The sequence below is a fragment of the Mobula hypostoma genome, chromosome 7 (assembly GCF_963921235.1).
Source record: "Mobula hypostoma chromosome 7, sMobHyp1.1, whole genome shotgun sequence".
Classification (NCBI taxonomy): domain Eukaryota; kingdom Metazoa; phylum Chordata; class Chondrichthyes; order Myliobatiformes; family Myliobatidae; genus Mobula; species Mobula hypostoma.
Window position 1 is genome coordinate 46,772,860 of NC_086103.1, and position 19,817 is coordinate 46,792,676.

The 19,817-nt window shown below is 43.3% G+C and overlaps 1 protein-coding gene across 6 annotated transcripts in view; it reads left to right on the top strand.

Annotated features, from left to right (window-relative positions):
* LOC134349297 (CCR4-NOT transcription complex subunit 6-like) overlaps positions 1–19,817 on the top strand; it is a 97,202-nt gene that overhangs the window by 44,309 nt on the left and 33,076 nt on the right. For all 6 annotated transcript variants that reach the window (XM_063053388.1, XM_063053382.1, XM_063053386.1 and 3 more), the window contains one exon: positions 106–292. In XM_063053388.1, coding sequence (XP_062909458.1) covers positions 106–292 — 187 coding nt within the window. The remainder of the gene's footprint in view (positions 1–105; positions 293–19,817) is intronic.

Genomic DNA, 19,817 nt, shown 5'->3' on the forward strand with positions numbered 1-19,817 from the left:
AAATTATAATGTTCATGAACTCATGGCCTTTTAGGATTTTATTTTATTCAGATACATGAAAAAACTGGAGAGACACTTTAACATTCTTTTATTTATGTTGTGCAGGGAGAGTTAGAAGTTTGAGTTCATCCTTGTGGTCACTAACACACTTGACTGCCTTGCATCTTGGTGACAATTCCCTTTCACGTATTCCTCCTGATATCGCCAAACTGCATAACCTGGTTTACTTGGACCTATCTTGTAACAAAATACGGAGTTTACCATCAGAGCTTGGAAATATCGTATCACTCAGGTAGATGTTCAGTTGATTATCTTTGTTTATCTTTTAATTTAAGATTGCATGTATGTGTTTTGCAATTTAAGGATGCAAGAGGAATAGTTGTAAATAGAAATCATTGGTGTAATGTTATGGTTCTGTTCAATTACAGCCATCCTATTAACATAAAACAATGCTATTGCAAAATCTTGGAAAGGTACTTGAGATGATCTGGTTTGATAATATTCCATTTGAGTCCACCATCAATTTTTAACTTAACTGCTGTATAATGTATTGCGGCAAACTTGCGTTAAACCTGAGTGGAGAGATTGGGGAATTCCGTCCTTGCTCTTGTTCAGGAGGAAAAGGCTGAGAGCGGAGGTGTGGGAAATAAATTGGATGTGGTCATCTGTGGTAGAAGGGACATTAATGTTCAGAAAGAAGACAGGTAATAGAGGCTTCTGTGCAGAAAGTCTCACCATTGGAGAGTTTATGAGGTTGTGAGTGGTGGTAAAAATCTTCTGAGGTGTATATATTTCAATGCTAGGAGTATTGCAGGGAAGGCGGATGAGTTGAGGGCGTGGATTGACACCTGGAATTATGATGTAGCAATTAGTGAAACTTGGCTACAGGAGGGGCAGGACTGGCAGCTTAATATTCCAGGGTTCTGATGTTTCAGATGTGATTGAGGCAGAGGAATGAAAGGTGGGGGAGTAGCATTGCTTGTTAGGGAAAATATTACAGCAGTGCTCAGGCGGGACAGATTAGAGGGCTTGTCTACTGAGTCCTTATGGGTGGAGCTGAGAAACAGGAAAGGTATGGCCACATTAGTGGGATTGTATTACAGACCACCCAATAGTCAACGAGACTTGGAAGAGCAAATCTGCAGAGAGATAGCAGGCAACTGCAGGAAACATAAAGTTGTGGTGGTATGGGATTTTAATTTTCCATACATTGATTGGGACTCCCATACTGTTAGGGGTCTAGATGGTTTAGAGTTTGTAAAATGTGTTCAGGAAAGTTTTCTAAATCAATATATAGAGGGACCAACTAGAGGGGATGCAATATTGGATCTCCAGTTAGGTAACGAATTAGGGCAAGTGACAGAAGTCTGTGTAGGGGAGCACTTTGGTTCCAGTGATCATAACACCATTAGTTTCAATTTGATCATGGACAAGGATAGATCTGGTCCTAGGGTTGAGGTTCTGAACTGGAAGAAGGCCAAATTTGAAGAAATGAGAAAGGATCTAAAAATGTGGATTGGGACAGGTTGTTCTCTGGCAAAGATGTGATTGGTAGGTGGGAAGCCTTCAAAGGAGAAATTTTGAGAGTGCAGAGTTTGAATGTTCCTGTCAGGATTAAAGGCAAATTGAATAGGAATAAGGAGCCTTGGTTCTCAAGGGATATTGCAACTCTGATAAAGAAGAAGAGGGAGTTGTATGAAATGTATAGGAAACGGGGTAAATCAGGTGCTTGAGGAGTATAAGAAGTGCAAGAAAATACTTAAGAAAGAAATCAGGAGGGCTAAAAGAAGACATGAGGTTGCCTTGGCAGTCAAAGTGAAGGATAATCCAAAGAGCTTTTACAAGTATATTGAGAGCAAAAGGATTGTAAGGGATAAAATTGGTCCTCTTGAAGATCAGAGTGGTCGGCTTTGTGCGGAACCAAAGGAAATGGGGGCGATCTTAAATAGGTTTTTTGCGTCTGTATTTACTAAGGAAGCTGGCATGAAATCTATGGAATTGAGGGAATCAAGTAGTGAGACCATGGAAACTGTACAGATTGAAAAGGAGGAGGTGCTTGCTGTCTTGAGGAAAATTAAAGTGGATAAATCCCCGGGACCTGACAGAGTGTTCCCTCGGACCTTGAAGGAGACCAGTGTTGAAATTGTGGGGGCCCTGGCAGAAATATTTAAAATGTCGCTGTCTACGTGTGAAGTGCCGGAGGATTGGAGAGTGGCTCATGTTGTTCCGTTGTTTAAAAAAGGATTGAAAAGTAATCCGGGAAATTATAGGCTGGTGAGTTTAACGTCAGTAGTAGGTAAGTTATTGGAGGGAGTACTAAGAGACAGAATCTACAAGCATTTGGATAGACGGGCTTATTAGGGAGAGTCAACATGGCTTTGTGCGTGGTAGGTCATGTTTGACCAATCTGTTGGAGTTTTTCGAGGAGGTTACCAGGAAAGTGGATGAAGGGAAGGCAGTGGATATTGTCTACATGGACTTCAGTAAGGCCTTTGACAAGGTCCCGCATGGGAGGTTAGTTAGGAAAATTCAGTCGCTACGTATACATGGAGAGGTGGTAAATTGGATTAGACATTGGCTCAATGGAAGAAGCCAGAGAGTGGTGGTAGAGAATTGCTTCTCCGAGTGGAGGCCTGTGACTAGTGGTGTGCCACAGGGATCAGTGCTGGGTCCATTGTTATTTGTCATATATATCAATGATCTGGATGATAATGTGGTAAATTGGATCAGCAAGTTTGCTGATGATACAAAGATTGGAGGTGTAGTAGACAGTGAGGAAGGTTTTCAGAGCCTGCAGAGGGACTTGGACCAGCTGGAAAAATGGGCTGAAAAATGGCAGATGGAGTTTAATACTGACAAGTGTGAGGTATTGCACGTTGGAAGGACAAACCAACGTAGAACATACAGGGTTAATGGTAAGGCACTGAGGAGTGCAGTGGAACAGAGGGATCTGGGAATACAGATACAAAATTCCCTAAAAGTGTCGTCACAGGTAGATAGGGTCGTAAAGAGAGCTTTTGGTACATTGGCCTTTATTAATCGAAGTATTGAGTATAAGAGCTGGAATGTTATGATGAGGTTGTATAAGGCATTGGTGAGGCCGAATCTGGAGTATTTATTCTGGTATCTGTCCCCCACTTTTCCTTCGCTACATCGACGACTGCATTGGCGCTGCTTCCTGCACGCATACAGAACTCGTTGACTTTATTAACTTTGCCTCCAACTTTCACCCTGCCCTCAAGTTTACCTGGTCCATTTCCGACACCTCCCTCCCCTTTCTAGATCTTTCTGTCTCTGTCTCTGGAGACAGCTTATCCACTGAAGTGTACTATAAGCCTACTGACTCTCACAGCTATCTGGACTATTCCTCTTCTCACCCTGTCTCTTGCAAAAACGCCATCCCCTTCTCGCAATTCCTCCGTCTCCGCCGCATCTGCTCTCAGGATGAGGCTTTTCATTCTAGGACGAGGGAGATGTCTTCATTTTTTAAAGAAAGGGGCTTCCCTTCCTCCACTATCAACTCTGCTCTTAAACGCATCTCCCCCATTTCACGTACATCTGCTCTCACTCCATCCTCCCACCACCCCACTAGGAATAGGGTTCCCCTGGTCCTCACCTACCACCCCACCAGCCTCCGGGTCCAACATATTATTCTCCGTAACTTCCGCCACCTCCAACGGGATCCCACCACTAAGCACATCTTTCCCTCCACCCCTCTCTCTGCATTCCGCAGGGATCGCTCCCTACACAACTCCCTTGTCCATTCGTTCCCCCCCATCCCTCCCCACTGATCTCCCTCCTGGCACTTATCCGTGTAAGCGGAACAAGTGCTACACTTGCCCTTACACTTCCTCCCTTACCACCATTCAGGGCCCCAAACAGTCCTTCCAGGTGAGGCATCACTTCACCTGTGAGTCGACTGGGGTGATATACTGCGTCCGGTGCTCCCGATGTGGCCTTTTGTATATTGGTGAGACCCGACGCAGACTGGGAGACCGCTTTGCTGAACATCTACGCTCTGTCCGCCAGAGAAAGCAGGATCTCCCAGTGGCCACACATTTTAATTCCACATCCCATTCCCATTCTGACATGTCTATCCACGGCCTCCTCTACTGTAAAGATGAAGCCACACTCAGGTTGGAGGAACAACACCTTATATTCCGTCTGGGTAGCCTCCAACCTGATGGCATGAACATCGACTTCTCTAACTTCCGCTAAGGCCCCACCTCCCCCTCGTACCCCATCTGTTACTCATTTTTATGCACACATTCTTTCTCTCACTCTCCTTTTTCTCCCTCTGTCCCTCTGAATATACCTCTTGCCCATCCTCTGGGTCACCCCCCCTCCTTGTCTTTCTTCCCGGACCTCCTGTCCCATGATCCTCTCGTATCCCCTTTTGCCTATCACCTGTCCAGCTCTCGGCTCTATCCCTCCCCCTCCTGTCTTCTCCTATCATTTTGCATCTCCCCCTCCCCCTCCAGCTTTCAAATCCCTTACTCACTCTTCCTTCAGTTAGTCCTGACGAAGGGTCTCGGCCTGAAAGGTTGACTGCGCCTCTTCCTATAGATGCTGCTTGGCCTGCTGCGTTCACCAGCAACTTTGATGTATGTTGTCTGGAGTATTGTGTTCAGTTTTGGTCACCAAATTACAGGAAGGATATAAATAAGGTTGAAAGAGTGCAGAGAAGGTTTACAAGATGTTGCCGGGACTTGAGAAACTCAGTTACAGAGAAAGGTTGAATAGGTTAGGACTTTATTCCCTGGAGCGTAGAAGAATGAGGGGAGATTTGATAGAGGTATATAAAATTATGATGGGTATAGATAGAGTGAATACAAGCAGGCTTTTTCCACTGAGGCAAGGGGAGAAAAAAACCAGAGGACATGGGTTAAGGGTGAGGGGGGGGAAAGTTTAAAGGGAGCATTGGGGGGGCTTCTTCACACAGAGAGTGGTGGGAGTATGGAATGAGCTGCCAGACGAGGTGGTAAATGCGGGTTCTTTTTTTAACATTTAAGAATAAATTGGACAGATACATGGATGGGAGGTGTATGGAGGGATATGGTCCGTGTGCAGGTCAGTGGGACTAGGCAGAAAATGGTTCGGCACAGCCAAGAAGGGCCAAAGGACCTGTTTCTGTGCTGTAGTTTCTATGGTTCTATGGAGAAAATGCAACAGATGGAAGAAATGGGACAACAGATTGGATTCCATACAGGATGTAGGATGGGGGACTGTGGGAAGGGTAATTCAGTTTTGGCCAAAGCTATCCCTGTCTTTTCCATGGGATACATGGACTGTTTCAGACATACTGTGGTCTCCTGTCAATTCTTTTACTGGCACATAAGCAACTGCATCATTGTTGCTTCCTGTGCTGGCAGAGCTCAAATTCCATGATTTCTGCCACCCAACCTTATCCTTCTGACTTTTTCTTGTTTTTTGCGTTTGTCTCAGTAGGCATGCAATAAGCATCGTTTACAAACTAAACTCTTCACAGCTATCCTGACCCTATGTTATTCCCATCCTGCCTTAAGAATTTTGTTCCACTTGCCCAACATTAGACTGATCTGTTCGGCATGCTCACAGCACTGCATTTCATAATTTTTAAGTTCGTATATGTTGTCATCCTCTAACTGCCCTCATTTCAAATGTGTTATTTATATTTCTCTTAGTCTCACATATCCCCGTAACGTTCCAACCTTTGCCCCCTCTGAGTGAGTGATATTCCCTTTGTCCTTCCCATCTCTCTCCAACTCTCTTTTAACCACTTTCTCCTTTACCCCACTTATTATGGTCTTCATCCTGAAATATTAACTTCATTTTCTTTTTTGCAGATCCTACCTGATTTGCTGTGTGTTTCCAAAGTTTCTGTAAGAAAGTACACATTATTTCTCTAGTGATTGGGCTATAGTATAATGGAATAAGCCATTAGCAAGACAAAAACAATAAAAATTATAAGTTGGAAGGAAGGTGAGCGATAATAACTAAATACAATTTCAGTGGAATTGGAGGATTGTTTATAGGATAGAACTTTCCCTTTTTGCGAAATACTTTGCAAAAGCAAAGTACTTAAGCTTATTATTCTGAGTGACAGGATTACCAAAATTTGGAAAGGGAGGGTTAGGGTTTGATTTGGACCTTTCAGCATGGCTTTGTGCGTGGCGTCTCTTGGGAGTTCTTTGAGGAGGTAACCAAAAGGGTAGACATGGGTAGGGCAGTGGATGTGGTCTATATAGATTTTGGCAAGGCCTTCGACAAGGTCCTTCCTGGCAAGCTAGTCAAAGTTTAGATTGCATGGGATTCAGGGCCAGATATCAGATTGGATTTTTGATTAGCTTGGTGGAAGGAAACAGGGTGATGGTTGAGGATTGTTTTTCAGACTGGGAGTCTGTATCTAGTGGGGTGCTACAGGTTGGTGCAGGGACCTTTTACTTGTAACTTACTGACAATCTGTAAGTCATGGTTAGTAAGTTTATATGTGATACCTAAAATAGGTGGTGGTATAGATCGCGAAGCAGATTATGAAATTACAGGAGGATCTTGATCCCTTGCGTATCTGGGCTGAGGATTGATAGAAGACTTTTGTTGCAAATAAATGAGTCCTTACATGTTGGGTGATTAAACCAGGTCATCACTCTTGAAAAATTGTGTTTCAAAAAGATTTTGTAAGATTTTACTAGGCCAGAACCAATTGAAAGAGCTTCAGTGTGTTGAGTTTCAGTAGTAATTTGCAAAAACAGGTTAGATAAATACTTGAAAGGAAATGAATTCACAAGATCTTATGGAAAGAATAGGAAACTAATTTGAATAGATCTTTCATAGAGAAGTACAGCACAGCCTTTTGGCCTAGCTGATGCAAGAGTTAAGGATTAAATGGGCCCCCTGTAACTAATAAGTAATTACTTTGGTCACATTTTGTAAAAGATTGGAATCATGAAGTATGGCTTTCCAGACTCTCTGATATACTGAGGAATGCTGATTTTAAACTAGAGGGGCTTGGGATACAGCAGTGTGGGATGCCTGTGGAGTAAATTTTTAAAAAAAATCCATGTGCAGTCTCATGGTTCCTGAAATGTAGTTAGATAAAAGATGAACTACTCTGGCCTTTCCACTGACCTTATTAACAAGGCGTTTTCACTCACAGAACTGCCGCTCACTGGATGCTTTTTGTTTTTCGCACCATTCTCTGAACTCTAGAGATGGTAAGTGAAAATCCCAGGATATCAGCAGTTTCTAAGATACTCAAACCATCTGGCATCAGAAATCATTCCACGATCAGTCACTTGGATTAGATTTCTTCCACATTCTGATGTTTGGTCTGAATGACAACTGAACGTCTTGACCACGTCTGCATGGTTTTTTGCATTGAGTTGCTACCACATGATTGGCTGGTTAGACATTTGTATTAATGACCAAGTGTACCTAATAAAGTGGCCACAGTGTACTTCTGTGTATTTTATTTACATATTGTTTTCACATCCAGAAATCTGTTCTGATCTGTGAGTTACAAATTGCATGCATTTCTGGAAATAGCCTGAAGGATTTCAAACCAAATTCAAATTATACTTGTTTATGTTTTGTATATTTTCTGAATGTGTTTCAAGCACCTTTGGTCTGTCCGCCAAAAGATGGTGGGCTTTCTCTGGCCACACTTCAATTCGACTTCCCATTCCCATTCTGATTCCAACCTAGCAGTCCATGGCCGCCTCTGCTGCTGTAATGAGGCCACACTCGGGCTGGTGGAATAACACCTCACATTCCATCTGAGTAGCCTTCAAACTGATGCATGATCACTGATTTCTCTAACTTCTGGTAATGTCTTTCTCTTCCCCCTTTTCTCTTTTTCCATTCCACATTCTAGTTCTCCTCTCACTCCTTCCCTCTGGTGCCCCTCCTTCCCTTTCTTCCCTGGTATACTGTCTCTCCTATGAGGTTCCTGCTTCAGCCCTTTACCTCTTTCACCTATCACCTCCTAGCTTCTTACTTCACATCCCCTATACTACCCATCCACCTTCCCTCTCACCTGGTTTTATCAATTACCATTTTGTACTCCTTCCTCTACTCCACCTTCTTATTCTAGATTCTTCCCCCTTCCTTTCCAGCCCTGATAAAGGGTCTCTGCCTGAAATGTTGACTGTTTATTCCTCTGTGAAGATGCTCCATGACCTGATGAGTTCCTCCAGCATTTTGTGTGTGCTGTGCACTTATTTGTTGCTATTCCCTTGCTGCCCTTAAATGTGGAAGTGACTCATGGCCTTGCACTGTTGCTGTACTTCTGGTAAATACTCCGGTAGATTCATTAGGAAAGGCAAATAAAAATAAGGCTGGGGCCATCGTTGGAGTGGGCCAGTGTTAGACTGGGAAGGCTTTAGCTCATCAAGCTTGGGTGAGGTAAGTTTCTTCTTTATTCTTCATTCCTCGTCTGTTAATGCGTAGTTAGAGCAGTGAGAATGACTCCAGGGCAGTGTAATGTTCTTTGTGTAAGACGTGGGAATTCTGGAAAACCTGCAGCCTACCAGATAACTACTTCTGCACCAGGTGCTCCAAGCTGCAGCTCCCCAGGGAACTGGGGCTGCAGCTTAATGATCTTTGGTTCATATGGGACATTGAGGAAGTGATAGATAGCTACAGGGAAGTAGTAACCCTTAAGTTGCAGAATGCAGGCAACTGGGTGACTGGCAGGGGAAGGAAGGGAAATGGGCAACCAGTACAGAGTACACCCCTGGCCATTCCCCTCAATAAGTATACCGTTGTGGATACTGTTGAGGTAGACAACCCACTGAGGGGAGGTGGATGAGCTGCTGAGGGGGTCCACAATGACTGTTTCTCTGACACTGAGTCTGGCATTCTGGCTCAGAAAAGAAGAGAGGTGTAGAGCACTGAAGTAGTGATAGGAGATTCCATAGTTAAAGGAACAGAGACGAGATTCTGTGGATGCGATAGGGACACCCAATGATAAGTTGCCTTCCGGGTTCCAGGCTTAGGGGTGTCTCATATCGGGTCCATGGCATTCCAGGGGAGGGGAGGGGGAGCAGCCAGAAGTCCTGGTACATTTGGCACTAGTGACATATGTAGAAAAAGTGAGGAGGTCCTGAATTTTAGGGAGTTGAGTAGAAAGCTGAAAAGCAGGATCACCAGATTTGTAATCTCTGGTTTGTTGTCTATGCCTCGCTCCTGAGAGTAAGAATGGGAGCATTTGGTAGATAAATGTGTAGCTGAGGGGGCAGGGATTCAGACTTCTAGATCTCTGGGATTTCTTTGGGGGAAGGTACGACCTGTACAAGAGGGAAAAGTTATACCTGAACCTGAGGGGGACCAACATCCTTGTGGGCTGGTTTGCTGGAGCTGCTAGGGAGGGTTTAAACTAATTTGTCAGGGGGTTGGGAACCAGAATGATATGGTTGAGGATGGGGCAGTTGCTTTACAAGCAGTGTGTAGTGAGAGGCTTTTAACAAGGACAGGCTGATGATAGGCAGACTTGCAGTCAGCACGATGAGTTGCAATGTAAAAGAGGGACAAAATTGAAAAGGATGACAAATTTCCAGTGTTATATTTGAATGCAGGCAGTAGATGGAATAATGTACAGTGGTGTTTGAATGTTTGTGAACCCTGTAGAGTTTTCTCTATTTCTGCATAAATATGACTTAAAACATAAAGATCTGATCACTTAAGTCCTAAAACTAGATAAAGGGAACCCAACTAAATAACACAAAAAACATTATACATGGTCAATTATTTATTGAGAATAATGATCTCCAATATTTGATATATTGTTGGGAAGAAGTATGTGAATGTTTCGCTTTAAGTAACTGGTGTGACCCCTGTGTGGTCAGCAATAACTTCAACCGAACATTTACAGTAACTGTTGATCAGTCCTGCACATCAGCTGGGAGGAATTTTAGGCCATTCCTCCTTACAAAACTGCGTCAATTCTGAGATGTTGGTGGGCTTCCTTACGTGAACTGCTTGCTTTAGTTCCTCCCACAACATTTCTATGGGATTAAGGTCAGGACTTTGACTTGGTCATTCCAAAATGTGAAATTTCTTCTGCTTTAGCCATTCTTTGAGTTTAGGGTCATTGTCTTGCTGCATGACCCATTTTCTCTTGAGCTTCAGTTCATGGATGGATACCCTGACATTTTCCTGTAGAATTTGCTGGTAAAATTCAGAATTCATAGATCCATCAATGATGGCAAGCCATCCTGGTCCCGAGCCAGCAAAGCAAGCCCAAATCATGACGTTCCCACCTCCATGTTTCACAGATGGGATGAGACTCTTATGCTGGAATGCAGAGTTTGCTTTTCACCAAACAACGCTTCTCATTTAAGCAAAAAGTTCTATTTTGGACTCATCCATCCATAGACCATTCTTCAATAGCCTTCTGGCTTATCCACGTGGTCTTTAGCAAACTTTACACAGGCAGCATTGTTCTTGGAGAGTACTGGTTTTTTCCTTGCAATCCTGCCATTGTTGTCAAGTGTTTGCCTGATGGTAGGCTCATGAACACTGACACTAGCCAATGCAAGAGAGGCCTGTAGCTCCTTAGATGTTATCCTGGGGTTCTGTGAGATTTCCTGAAATATTACATGCCTTGCTCTTGGAGTGATTTTGTTGGTCGACCACTCCTGGGGAGAGTAACAACTGTATTGAATTTCCTTCATTTGTACACCATCCATCTGACTATGGATTGGTAAAGCCCAAACTCTTTAAAAATGGTTTTCACCAGCCTGGTGAGCATCAACAACTTTGTTTGAGATCCTCAGAAATCTCCCTTGATTGAGGCATGGTGTACTTCCAAAAACCTGTGGTGAAGATCCGACTTTGATAGTGAAGCCCCAGGTTTATGTTCTTAAAATAGGGTAGGGCCTCCCACACACACACATCTGATTGTCATCCCATTGATTGAAGCATCTGACTCTTAATTTCTCCTTTAAATGAACTGATAATCCTAGAGGTTCACATACCTTTTCCAACAAATACATGCAATATTGGATCATTTTTCTCAATAAATGAACAAGTATAATGTTTATTTAATTGGGTTCTCTATCTAGTTTTGGGCCATGCGTGAAGATCTAATCACATCTTAGGTCATATTTATGCAGAAGTAAGGAAAATTCTAAAGCTTCACAAACTTTCTAGCACCACTGTAAATGAACCTGTAGCACAGAGACTGGCAGGTATGACATTGTGGGCATCACTGAGTCAAGGCTAAGGGATGATTATAACTGGGAGTTTAGCATCCAAGGAGACGCATTTTATCGAAAGGACAGGAAGTAGGCAGAGGGGGTGGGATGGCTCTGCTGGTTAAAAAAAAAAATAAAATCATATCCTTGGCGGTGAAATAAGATTGGAAGATGTAGGATCATGTGGATAGAGCTAACCAAGTGCAAAGGTAAAAAGTGCCTGATAGGAGTTATAAACAGTAGCAAAGATGAGGGCTGCAAATTACAACAGGAGACAGAAAAAGCATGTCAAAAGGGTAATGTTACTATATTCATGGGGGGGGGGATTTCAATATGCAAGTAGATTGGGGAAAATCAGGTTGGTGCTGGATCCCAAGATGGGGTATTTATAGAATGCCTCTGAGATGGCTTTTTAGAGCAGCTCATGCTTGAGCCCACTAGGGGATGAACTTATCAGAATTGGGTGTTGTGCAATGAACTGGAATTGATGAGGTTAAAATAAAGGGTCCCTTGGGGGATAATGATCATAAAATGATAGAATTCACCCTGCAATTTGAGGGGAATCTAAAGTCAGATATTTCAGTTTTACAGTGGAGTAAAGGGAATTACAGAGGCATGAGAGAAGAGCTGGCCAAAATTGATTGGAAAAGAACACAAGCAGGGATGACAGCAGAGCAGCAATGGCTGGAATTTCTGGGAGCAATTTGGAAGGCACAGAGTAGATACATACCAAAGAAGTAGTAGTATTCTAAAGGCAGTATGGTGCAACTTTGGCTGACGAGGAAAGTCAAAGCCAAAGAAAGGCATGTAATAAGGCAAAAATTAGTGGGAAGTTGGGGGAGGGGGAGCTTTTAAAAACCAACATACGGCAATTTTAAAAAGTCAAAGGAGAAAGTAATGGAATAGGAATTAAAAGAGGATACCAAAAGTTTCTTCAGATATATAAAGCGTAAAAGAGGGGTGAGAGTTGATATCGGACAACTGGAAAATGATGCTGGGAAGGTAATAATGGAAGACAAGGAAATGGCAGACAAACTGAATAGGTAATTTGTATCTGTATGCCGGAAGTTCAAGAGTGTCAGCAGGCAGAAGTGAGTGAAGTTGCCATTACTAGAGAGGTAGAAAAGGTGCTTGAGAAGCTGAAAGGTTTGAAGGTAGGTAAATCACCTGGTCCAGATGGTGTGCACACCAGCGTTCTGAAGGAGGTTGCTAAGGAGGTTGTGGAGGCATTAGTAAAGAATTAGTAGGGCTGCAAATGTCACTCCATACTTTAAGAAGGGGGAGAGGCAGAAGAAAGCAAATTATAGGTCAGTTAGTCTGACCTCAGTGGTTGGGAAAATGTTGGAGTTGATTGTTAAGGATGAAGTTTTGGGGTACTTGGAAGCACAACTTAACAACTTAAAATAAGACCATAGACCATAAGACAAAGGAGCAGAAGTCGGCCATTCGGCCCATTGAGTCTGCTCTGCCATTTTATCATGAGCTGATCCATTCTCCCATTTAGTCCCACTGCCCCACCTTCTCACCATAACCTTTGATGCCCTGGCTACTCAAATACCTATCAGTCTCTGCCTTAAATACACCCAATGACTTGGCCTCCACTGTTGCCCATGGCAGCAAATTCCATAGATTCACCACCCTCTGGCTAAAAACATTTCTGTTCTGAATGGGTGCCCTTCAATCCTTAGGTCATGCCCTCTTGTACTAGACTCCCCCACCATGGGAAACAATTTTGCCACATCCACTCTTTCCATGCCTTTTAACATTTGAAATGTTTCTATGAGGTCTCCCCTCATTCTTCTGAACTCCAAGGATTACAGTCCAAGAGCGGACAAACGTTCCTCATATGTTAAGCCTCTCATTCCCGGAATCATTCTAGTGAATCTTCTCTGAACCCTCTCCAACGTCAGCACATCCTTTCTTAAATAAGGAGCCCAAAACTGCCCACAGTACTCCAAGTGAGATCTTACCAGTGCCTTATAGAGCCTTAACATCATATCCCTGCTCCTATACTCTAATCCTCTGGAAATGAATGCCAACATTGCATTCGCCTTCTTCACCCCTGACTCAACCTGGAGGTTAACCTTAAGGGTATCCTGCACGAGGACTCCCAAGTCCTGTTGCATCTCAGAACTTTGAATTCTCTCCCCATTTAAATAATAATCTGCCTGTTTATTTCTGCCAATGTGCATAATCATACACTTTCCAACATTGTATTTCATTTGCCACTTCTTTGCCCATTCTCCCAGTCAATCCAATTCTCTCTGCAGACTCTCTGTTTCCTCAGCACTACCGGCCCCTCCACCTATATTTTAGATTTTGAGGGCTATTGAGGATTATTTTATTGTCATTTAGTAATGCATGCATTAAGAAATGATACATTATTCCTCCAGTGTGATATCACAAAACATAGGACAGACCAAGACTGAAAAAACTAACAAAACCACATAATTATAACATATAGTTACAATGGTGCAACAATACCATAACTTGATGAAGAACAGACCGTGGGACAGTAAGAAGTTCAAAGTCTCTCGGATGTCCCACATCTCACGCAGACGGGAGAAGGAAGAAAACTCTCCCTGCCATGCCCGACCACAGTCTGACTCTGAGTTGTCCGAAAACTTCGAGCCTCCGATCAGCCCTCCGACACCGAGTACTGAGCACCATCTCTATCTGAACAATTCGACCTCAATCTCGGTCGCCAGCAGCAGGCAAAGCTGGGGATTTTGGGGCCTTCCCTCTGGAAGATTCTCGATGGCGCAGTAGCAACGGCAGTGAATGGGAGTTCCAGAACTTTCTCCAGATGTTCCTCTGTGCTTTCACGTCTGTCTCCATCAAATTAGAATTGTTCATGGCCCCTATTTAACAGAGACAATATCATTTGTATCATCAGCAAACTTAGCCACAAAGCCATTGATTCCATAATCCAAATTGTTGATGTACAACGTAAAAAGAAGCGGCCCCAACACAGACCCCTGTAGAACACCACTGGTAACCGGCAGCCAACCAGAATAGGATCCCTTTATTCCCACACTCTGTTTCCTGCCAGTCAGCCTACACTTTATCCACGTATGTAACTTTCCCGTAATTCCATGGGCTCTTATCTTGTTAAGCATCCTCAAGTGTGGCACCTTGTCAAAGGCCTTCTGAAAATCCAAATATACAACATCCACTGTATCTCCCTTGTTTAGCCTACTTGTAATTTCCTCAAAAAATTGCAATACGTTTGTCAGGCAGGATTTTCCTTTAAGGAATCCATGCTGAGTTCTGCCTATCTTGTCATATGCCTCCAGGTATTCCGTAACCTCATCTTTGACAATCAACTCCAACAACTTCCCAACTACCGATGTCAAGCTAACAGGTCTACAGTTTCCTTTTTGCTTCCTTGTCCCCTTCTTAAATAACGGAGTGACATTTGCAATCTTCCAGTCCTCCGGAACCATGTCAGAATCTATTGACTTTTAAAAGATCATTGCTAATGCCTCCGCAATCTCCACAGCTACTTCCTTCAGAACACGAGGGTGCATTCCATCTGGTCCGGGAGATTTATCTACCCTTAGACTGTTCAGCTTCCTGAGTACTTCTGTCATAATTGTGACTGCGCACACTTCTCTTCCCTGACACCCTTGAGTGTCTGGTATACTGCTGATGTCTTCCTCAGTGAAGACTGATGCAAAATACTCGTTCAGTTCCTCCATCGTCTCCTTATCTCCCATTACAATTTCTCCAGCATTATTTTCTATCGGTCTTGTATCTACTCTCACCTGTCTTTTATATACTTGAAAAAGCTTTTAGTATCCTCTTTGATAGTATTTGCTAGCTTCCTTTCATAGTTCATCTTTTCCCTCTTAATGACCTTCTTAGTTTCTTTTCGTAAGCTTTTAAAAACTTCCCAATCCTCTGTCTTCCCACTAATTTTTGCTTCCTTGTATGCCCTCTGCTTTAACTTCGGCTTTGACTTCTCTTGTCAGCCACGGTTGCATCCTTTTTCCATTTGAAAATTTCTTCTTTTTTGGAATATATCTGTCTTGCACCTTCCTCACTTCTCGCATAAACTCCAGCCACTGCTGCTCTGCCGTCCTTCTCGCCAGTGTCCCTTTCCAGTCAACTCTGGCCAGTTCTCCTCTCATGCCACTGTAATTTCCTTCACTCCACTGAAATACTGACACATTGGATTTCAGCTTCTCATTCTCAAACTTCACAGTGAACTCAATCTTGTTGTGATCACTGCACACCCGCCCCCCCCCCCCACCAAGAGTTCCTTCACCTCAATCTCTGTAATCACCTCTGGTTCATTACACAACACCCAATCCAATACAGCCGATCCCCTAGTGGGCTCAACAACCAGCTGTTCTAAAAAGCCATCTCGCAGACATTCTACAAATTCTCTCTCTTGAGATCCAGTGCTGACCTGATTTTCCCATTCCACTCGCGTAACGCTGCCCTTCTGACAAGCCTTTTCTATTTCCTGTTGTAATTTGTAGTCCACATCCCTGCAGCTGTTTGGAGGCCTATAAATAACTGCCATCAGGGTCCTTTTACCCCTGCGATTTCTTAGCTCAACCCATAAAGATTCTGCACCTTCTGATCCTATGCCACCTCTTTCTAATGACTTAGTATCATTTCTTACCAATAAAGCCATGCCACCCCCTCTGCCTATCCTTCCGATACACGCCTATCCTTCCGATACACCATGTATCCTTGGACGTTCAGCTCCCAGAGATATGCATCCTTCAGCCACGTCTCAGTGATGGCCACAATATCATACCTGCCAATCTAGCTGTATGACAAGATCATCCACCTTATTCCTTATGCTGCATGCATTTAAGTATAACACCTTAAGACCAGTATTTGGTACTTTTTGCTTTAATTGCACTGCAACTCATCCCAACGGCTGCAAATTTGCCCCATCACCTGCCTGTCCTTCCTGACATCTTTACTGCTCACTATCTTAGATTTATTTCTGTTTTTCCCCCTCCTCTGCTCTATCACTCCAGTTCCCATCCCCCTGCCAAATTAGTTTAAACCCACCCTAACTAGATGGAAGTCAGCATGGTTTTCTTAAGGGAAAATCTTGCCTGACAAATCTATTGGAATTCTTTAAAGAGATAACAAGCAGGATAGAAGAAGAATTGGTGGATTTTCAGAAGGCCTTTGACAAGGTTTTGCACATGAGTCTGCTTAACAAGTTAAGAGCCCATGGTATTAGAGGAAAGATACTAGCATGGATAGAGCTGTGGCTGATTGGCAGGAGGCAAAGTGGGAATAAAGGGAGCCTTTTCTTCTTGGCTGCCAGTGACGGGTTTGTGCTGTCTGTGCCACTTTTTACGTTTTATGCCAGTGACTTGGATGACGAAATTCATGGCTTTTTTGCCAAGTTTGTGGATGATACAAAGATGGCTGGAGGGGCAGGTAGTGTTGAGGGATCAGGGAGTCTCAGAAGGACTCGGACTGATTGGGAGAAAGGGCAAAAAAAGTGGCAGATGGAATAGAGTGTTGAGGTGTATGATCATGCACTTTGATAGAAGCAATAAAAGCACAGACTATTTTCTAAGTGGAGAGAAAATTAAAACATCTGAGGGACCTGGGAATCCTCGTGCAGGACTCCTTAAAGGTTAATTTGCAAGTTGAGTCTGTGGTGAGGAAGGCAAATGCAATATTGGTATTCATTTTGAGAAGACTAGAATATGAAAGCAAGGATGTAATGAAGAGGCTTTATAAAGCATTGATGATGCCTCATCTTGGAGTATTGTGAGCAGTTTCGGGCCCTTTATCTAAGAAAGGACATGCTAATGTTGGAGATGGTTCAAAGGATGTTCATGAAAATGATTCCAGGATTGAAAGGCTTATCACATGAGTGTTTGATTCTGGGCCTTTACTCACTGGAATTCAGAAGAATGAGGGGGATATCATTGAAACCTGTTGAATGTTGAAAGGCCTCGATAGAGGGGATGTGGAGAGGATGTTTCCTATGTTGGGGAATTCTCTGACCAGAGAGCACAGCCCAGAATAGAGGAATGTGCCATTTAGAACAGAGATGAAGAATTTCTTTAGCCAGATGGTGGTGAATCTGTGGAATTGGTTGCAACAGAGGGCTGTGGAGGCCAAGTCATTGGGTATATTTAAGGCAGAGATTGATAAGTTCTTGATTATTCGGGGCATGAAGAGTTACCAGGAGAGGTAGGAGATTGAGGCTGAGAGAGAAATCGATCAGTCATGATGTAATAGTGGAACATACTCCATGGGCCAAATGGCCTAATTCTGCTCCTACATCTTATGGTCTTGTAGATAGTTCCTGTATTTAGACTGAACAACATGCAGTCAGTTTTGTTGTTGAGCCTGCTCTCTTTGTGTAGCTCACAGGTTTGATAAATGCACGCATCAGTGAATACTGCAATGTATTACAGACATTGTTCTTTGTGAGGAAAGGTATTTTTGTTAATGGAATTTTCATAGTTCAACTGCTTGGCTCGAGCAGGTTGGACCCTTTCAGTGTTAAGATTGATGTTTGGAGAACTGTCTCCTCTCATTTGTTGTTTAACTGTGCATCACCATGTCATCGGGACTAGATGGTGACTTGGGGATAAAAGAATTTGTAAAGATGGGAGATTCTGGAAAGACTGGTTAATGTGGATTTAAAAAATCCAGACCAAAAGTCAACATGGTTCAATGAATAAGTGAGTTTGTATTTAGAGCTTTAGATCAGTAATTAATTTTGGTTGCAAACAAATGTTTTCATTTCTGTATTTGTCAGTGCCTTTCAAATTTCCTGTTCTACATTGGCAAAATTGCCACTAATATTCAAAAAATCTGTTGAACTCTGTCATTTACTTTGTAAGCAGATTGATGATAAAATAAAATATTTATGTATACTGCTTACTCTGCTTCCAGAGAGCAAATTGAAAACCCATCCATGTCTGTGTAACGGGTCTTTTTCCTCCCACTGTGTAGCTCCTTTTGTCTTGACTTTTAAGGCAGAGTTTTCACCTGCTGTCTTGGAAGAGTTTCTTTGAAACTTGAAAAGTATCCTTGATCATGTACTTATCTCCTGCTGGTTTGATAAGTCTCCCACACCTACTTTTCCTATTATTTTGCCTGATTAGTAGCAAACCATGATAGTTTTTTTTTGCAAACACGAGGAATTCTGCAGATACTGGAAATTCAAGCAACACACATGAAAGTTGCTGGTAAACGCAGCAGGCCAGGCAGCATCTCTAGGAAGAGGTACAGTCGACGTTTCAGGCCGAGACCCTTCGTCAGGACTAACTGAAGGAAGCATTAGTAAGAGATTTGAAAGTGGGAGGGGGAGAAGGAGATCCAAAATGATAGGAGAAGACAGGAGGGGGAGGGATGGAGCCAAGAGCTGGACAGGTGATTAGCAAAGGGGATACGAGAGGATCATGGGACAGGAGGTCTGGAGCGGGGGGGGGGGACCCAGAGGATGGGCAAGGGGTATAGTCAGAGGGACAGAGGGAGAAAAAGGAGAGTGAGAGAAAGAATGTGTGTATAAAAATAAATAACAGATGGGGTATGAGGGGGAGGTGGGGCATTAGCGAAAGTTAGAGAAGTCGATGTTCATGTCATCAGGTTGGAGGCTACCCAGATGGAATATAAGGTGTTGTTCCTCCAACCTAAGTGTGGCTTCATCTTTACAGTAGAGGAGGCTGTGGATAGACATGTCAGAATGGGAATGGGATGTGGAATTAAAATGTGTGGCCACTGGGAGATCCTGCTTTCTCTGGCGGACAGAAGTACTGCTTTATTCACATCTAGAAACCTTAAGCAACAGATGTTTACCTTCCCCACTAAGGTAGATAGAAGGAAATATTTTAGTTTTACATAGTCATAGTCATACTTTATTGATCCCGGGGGAAATTGGTTTTCGTTACAGTTGCACCATAAATAATAAATAGTAATAGAACCATAAATAGTTAAATAGTAATATGTAAATTATGCCAGTAAATTGTGAAATAAGTCCAGGACCAGCCTATTGGCACAGGGTGTCTGACCCTCTAAGGGACGAGGTGTAAAGTTTGATGGCCACAGGCAGGAATGACTTCCTATGATGCTCTGTGCTGCATGTTGGAGGAATGAGCCTCTGGCTGAATGTACTCCTGTGCCCACCCAATACATTATGTAGTGGATGGGAGACATTGACCAAGATGGCATGCAACTTAGACAGCATCCTCTTTTCAGATACCACCGTGAGAGAGTCCAATTCCATCCCCACAACATCACTGGCCTTACGAATGAGTCTGTTGATTCTGTTGGTGTCTGCTACCCTCAGACTGCTGCCCCAGCACACAACAGCAAACAGATAACACCGGCTACCACAGACTCATAGAACATCCTCAGCATCGTCCGGCAGATGTTAAAGGACCTCAGTCTCCTCAGGAAATAGAGACGGCTCTGACCCTTCTTGTAGACAGCCTCAGTGTTCTTTGACCAGTCCAGTTTATTGTCAATTTGTATCCCCAGGTATTTGTAATCCTCCACCATGTCCACACTGACCCCCTGGATGGAAACGGGTCACCGGTACCTTAGCTCTCCTCAGGTCTACCACCAGCTCCTTAGTCTTTTTCACATTAAGCTGCAGATAATTACACACATTGTCTTTTAAAAAAAACTGTGTAATCTTCA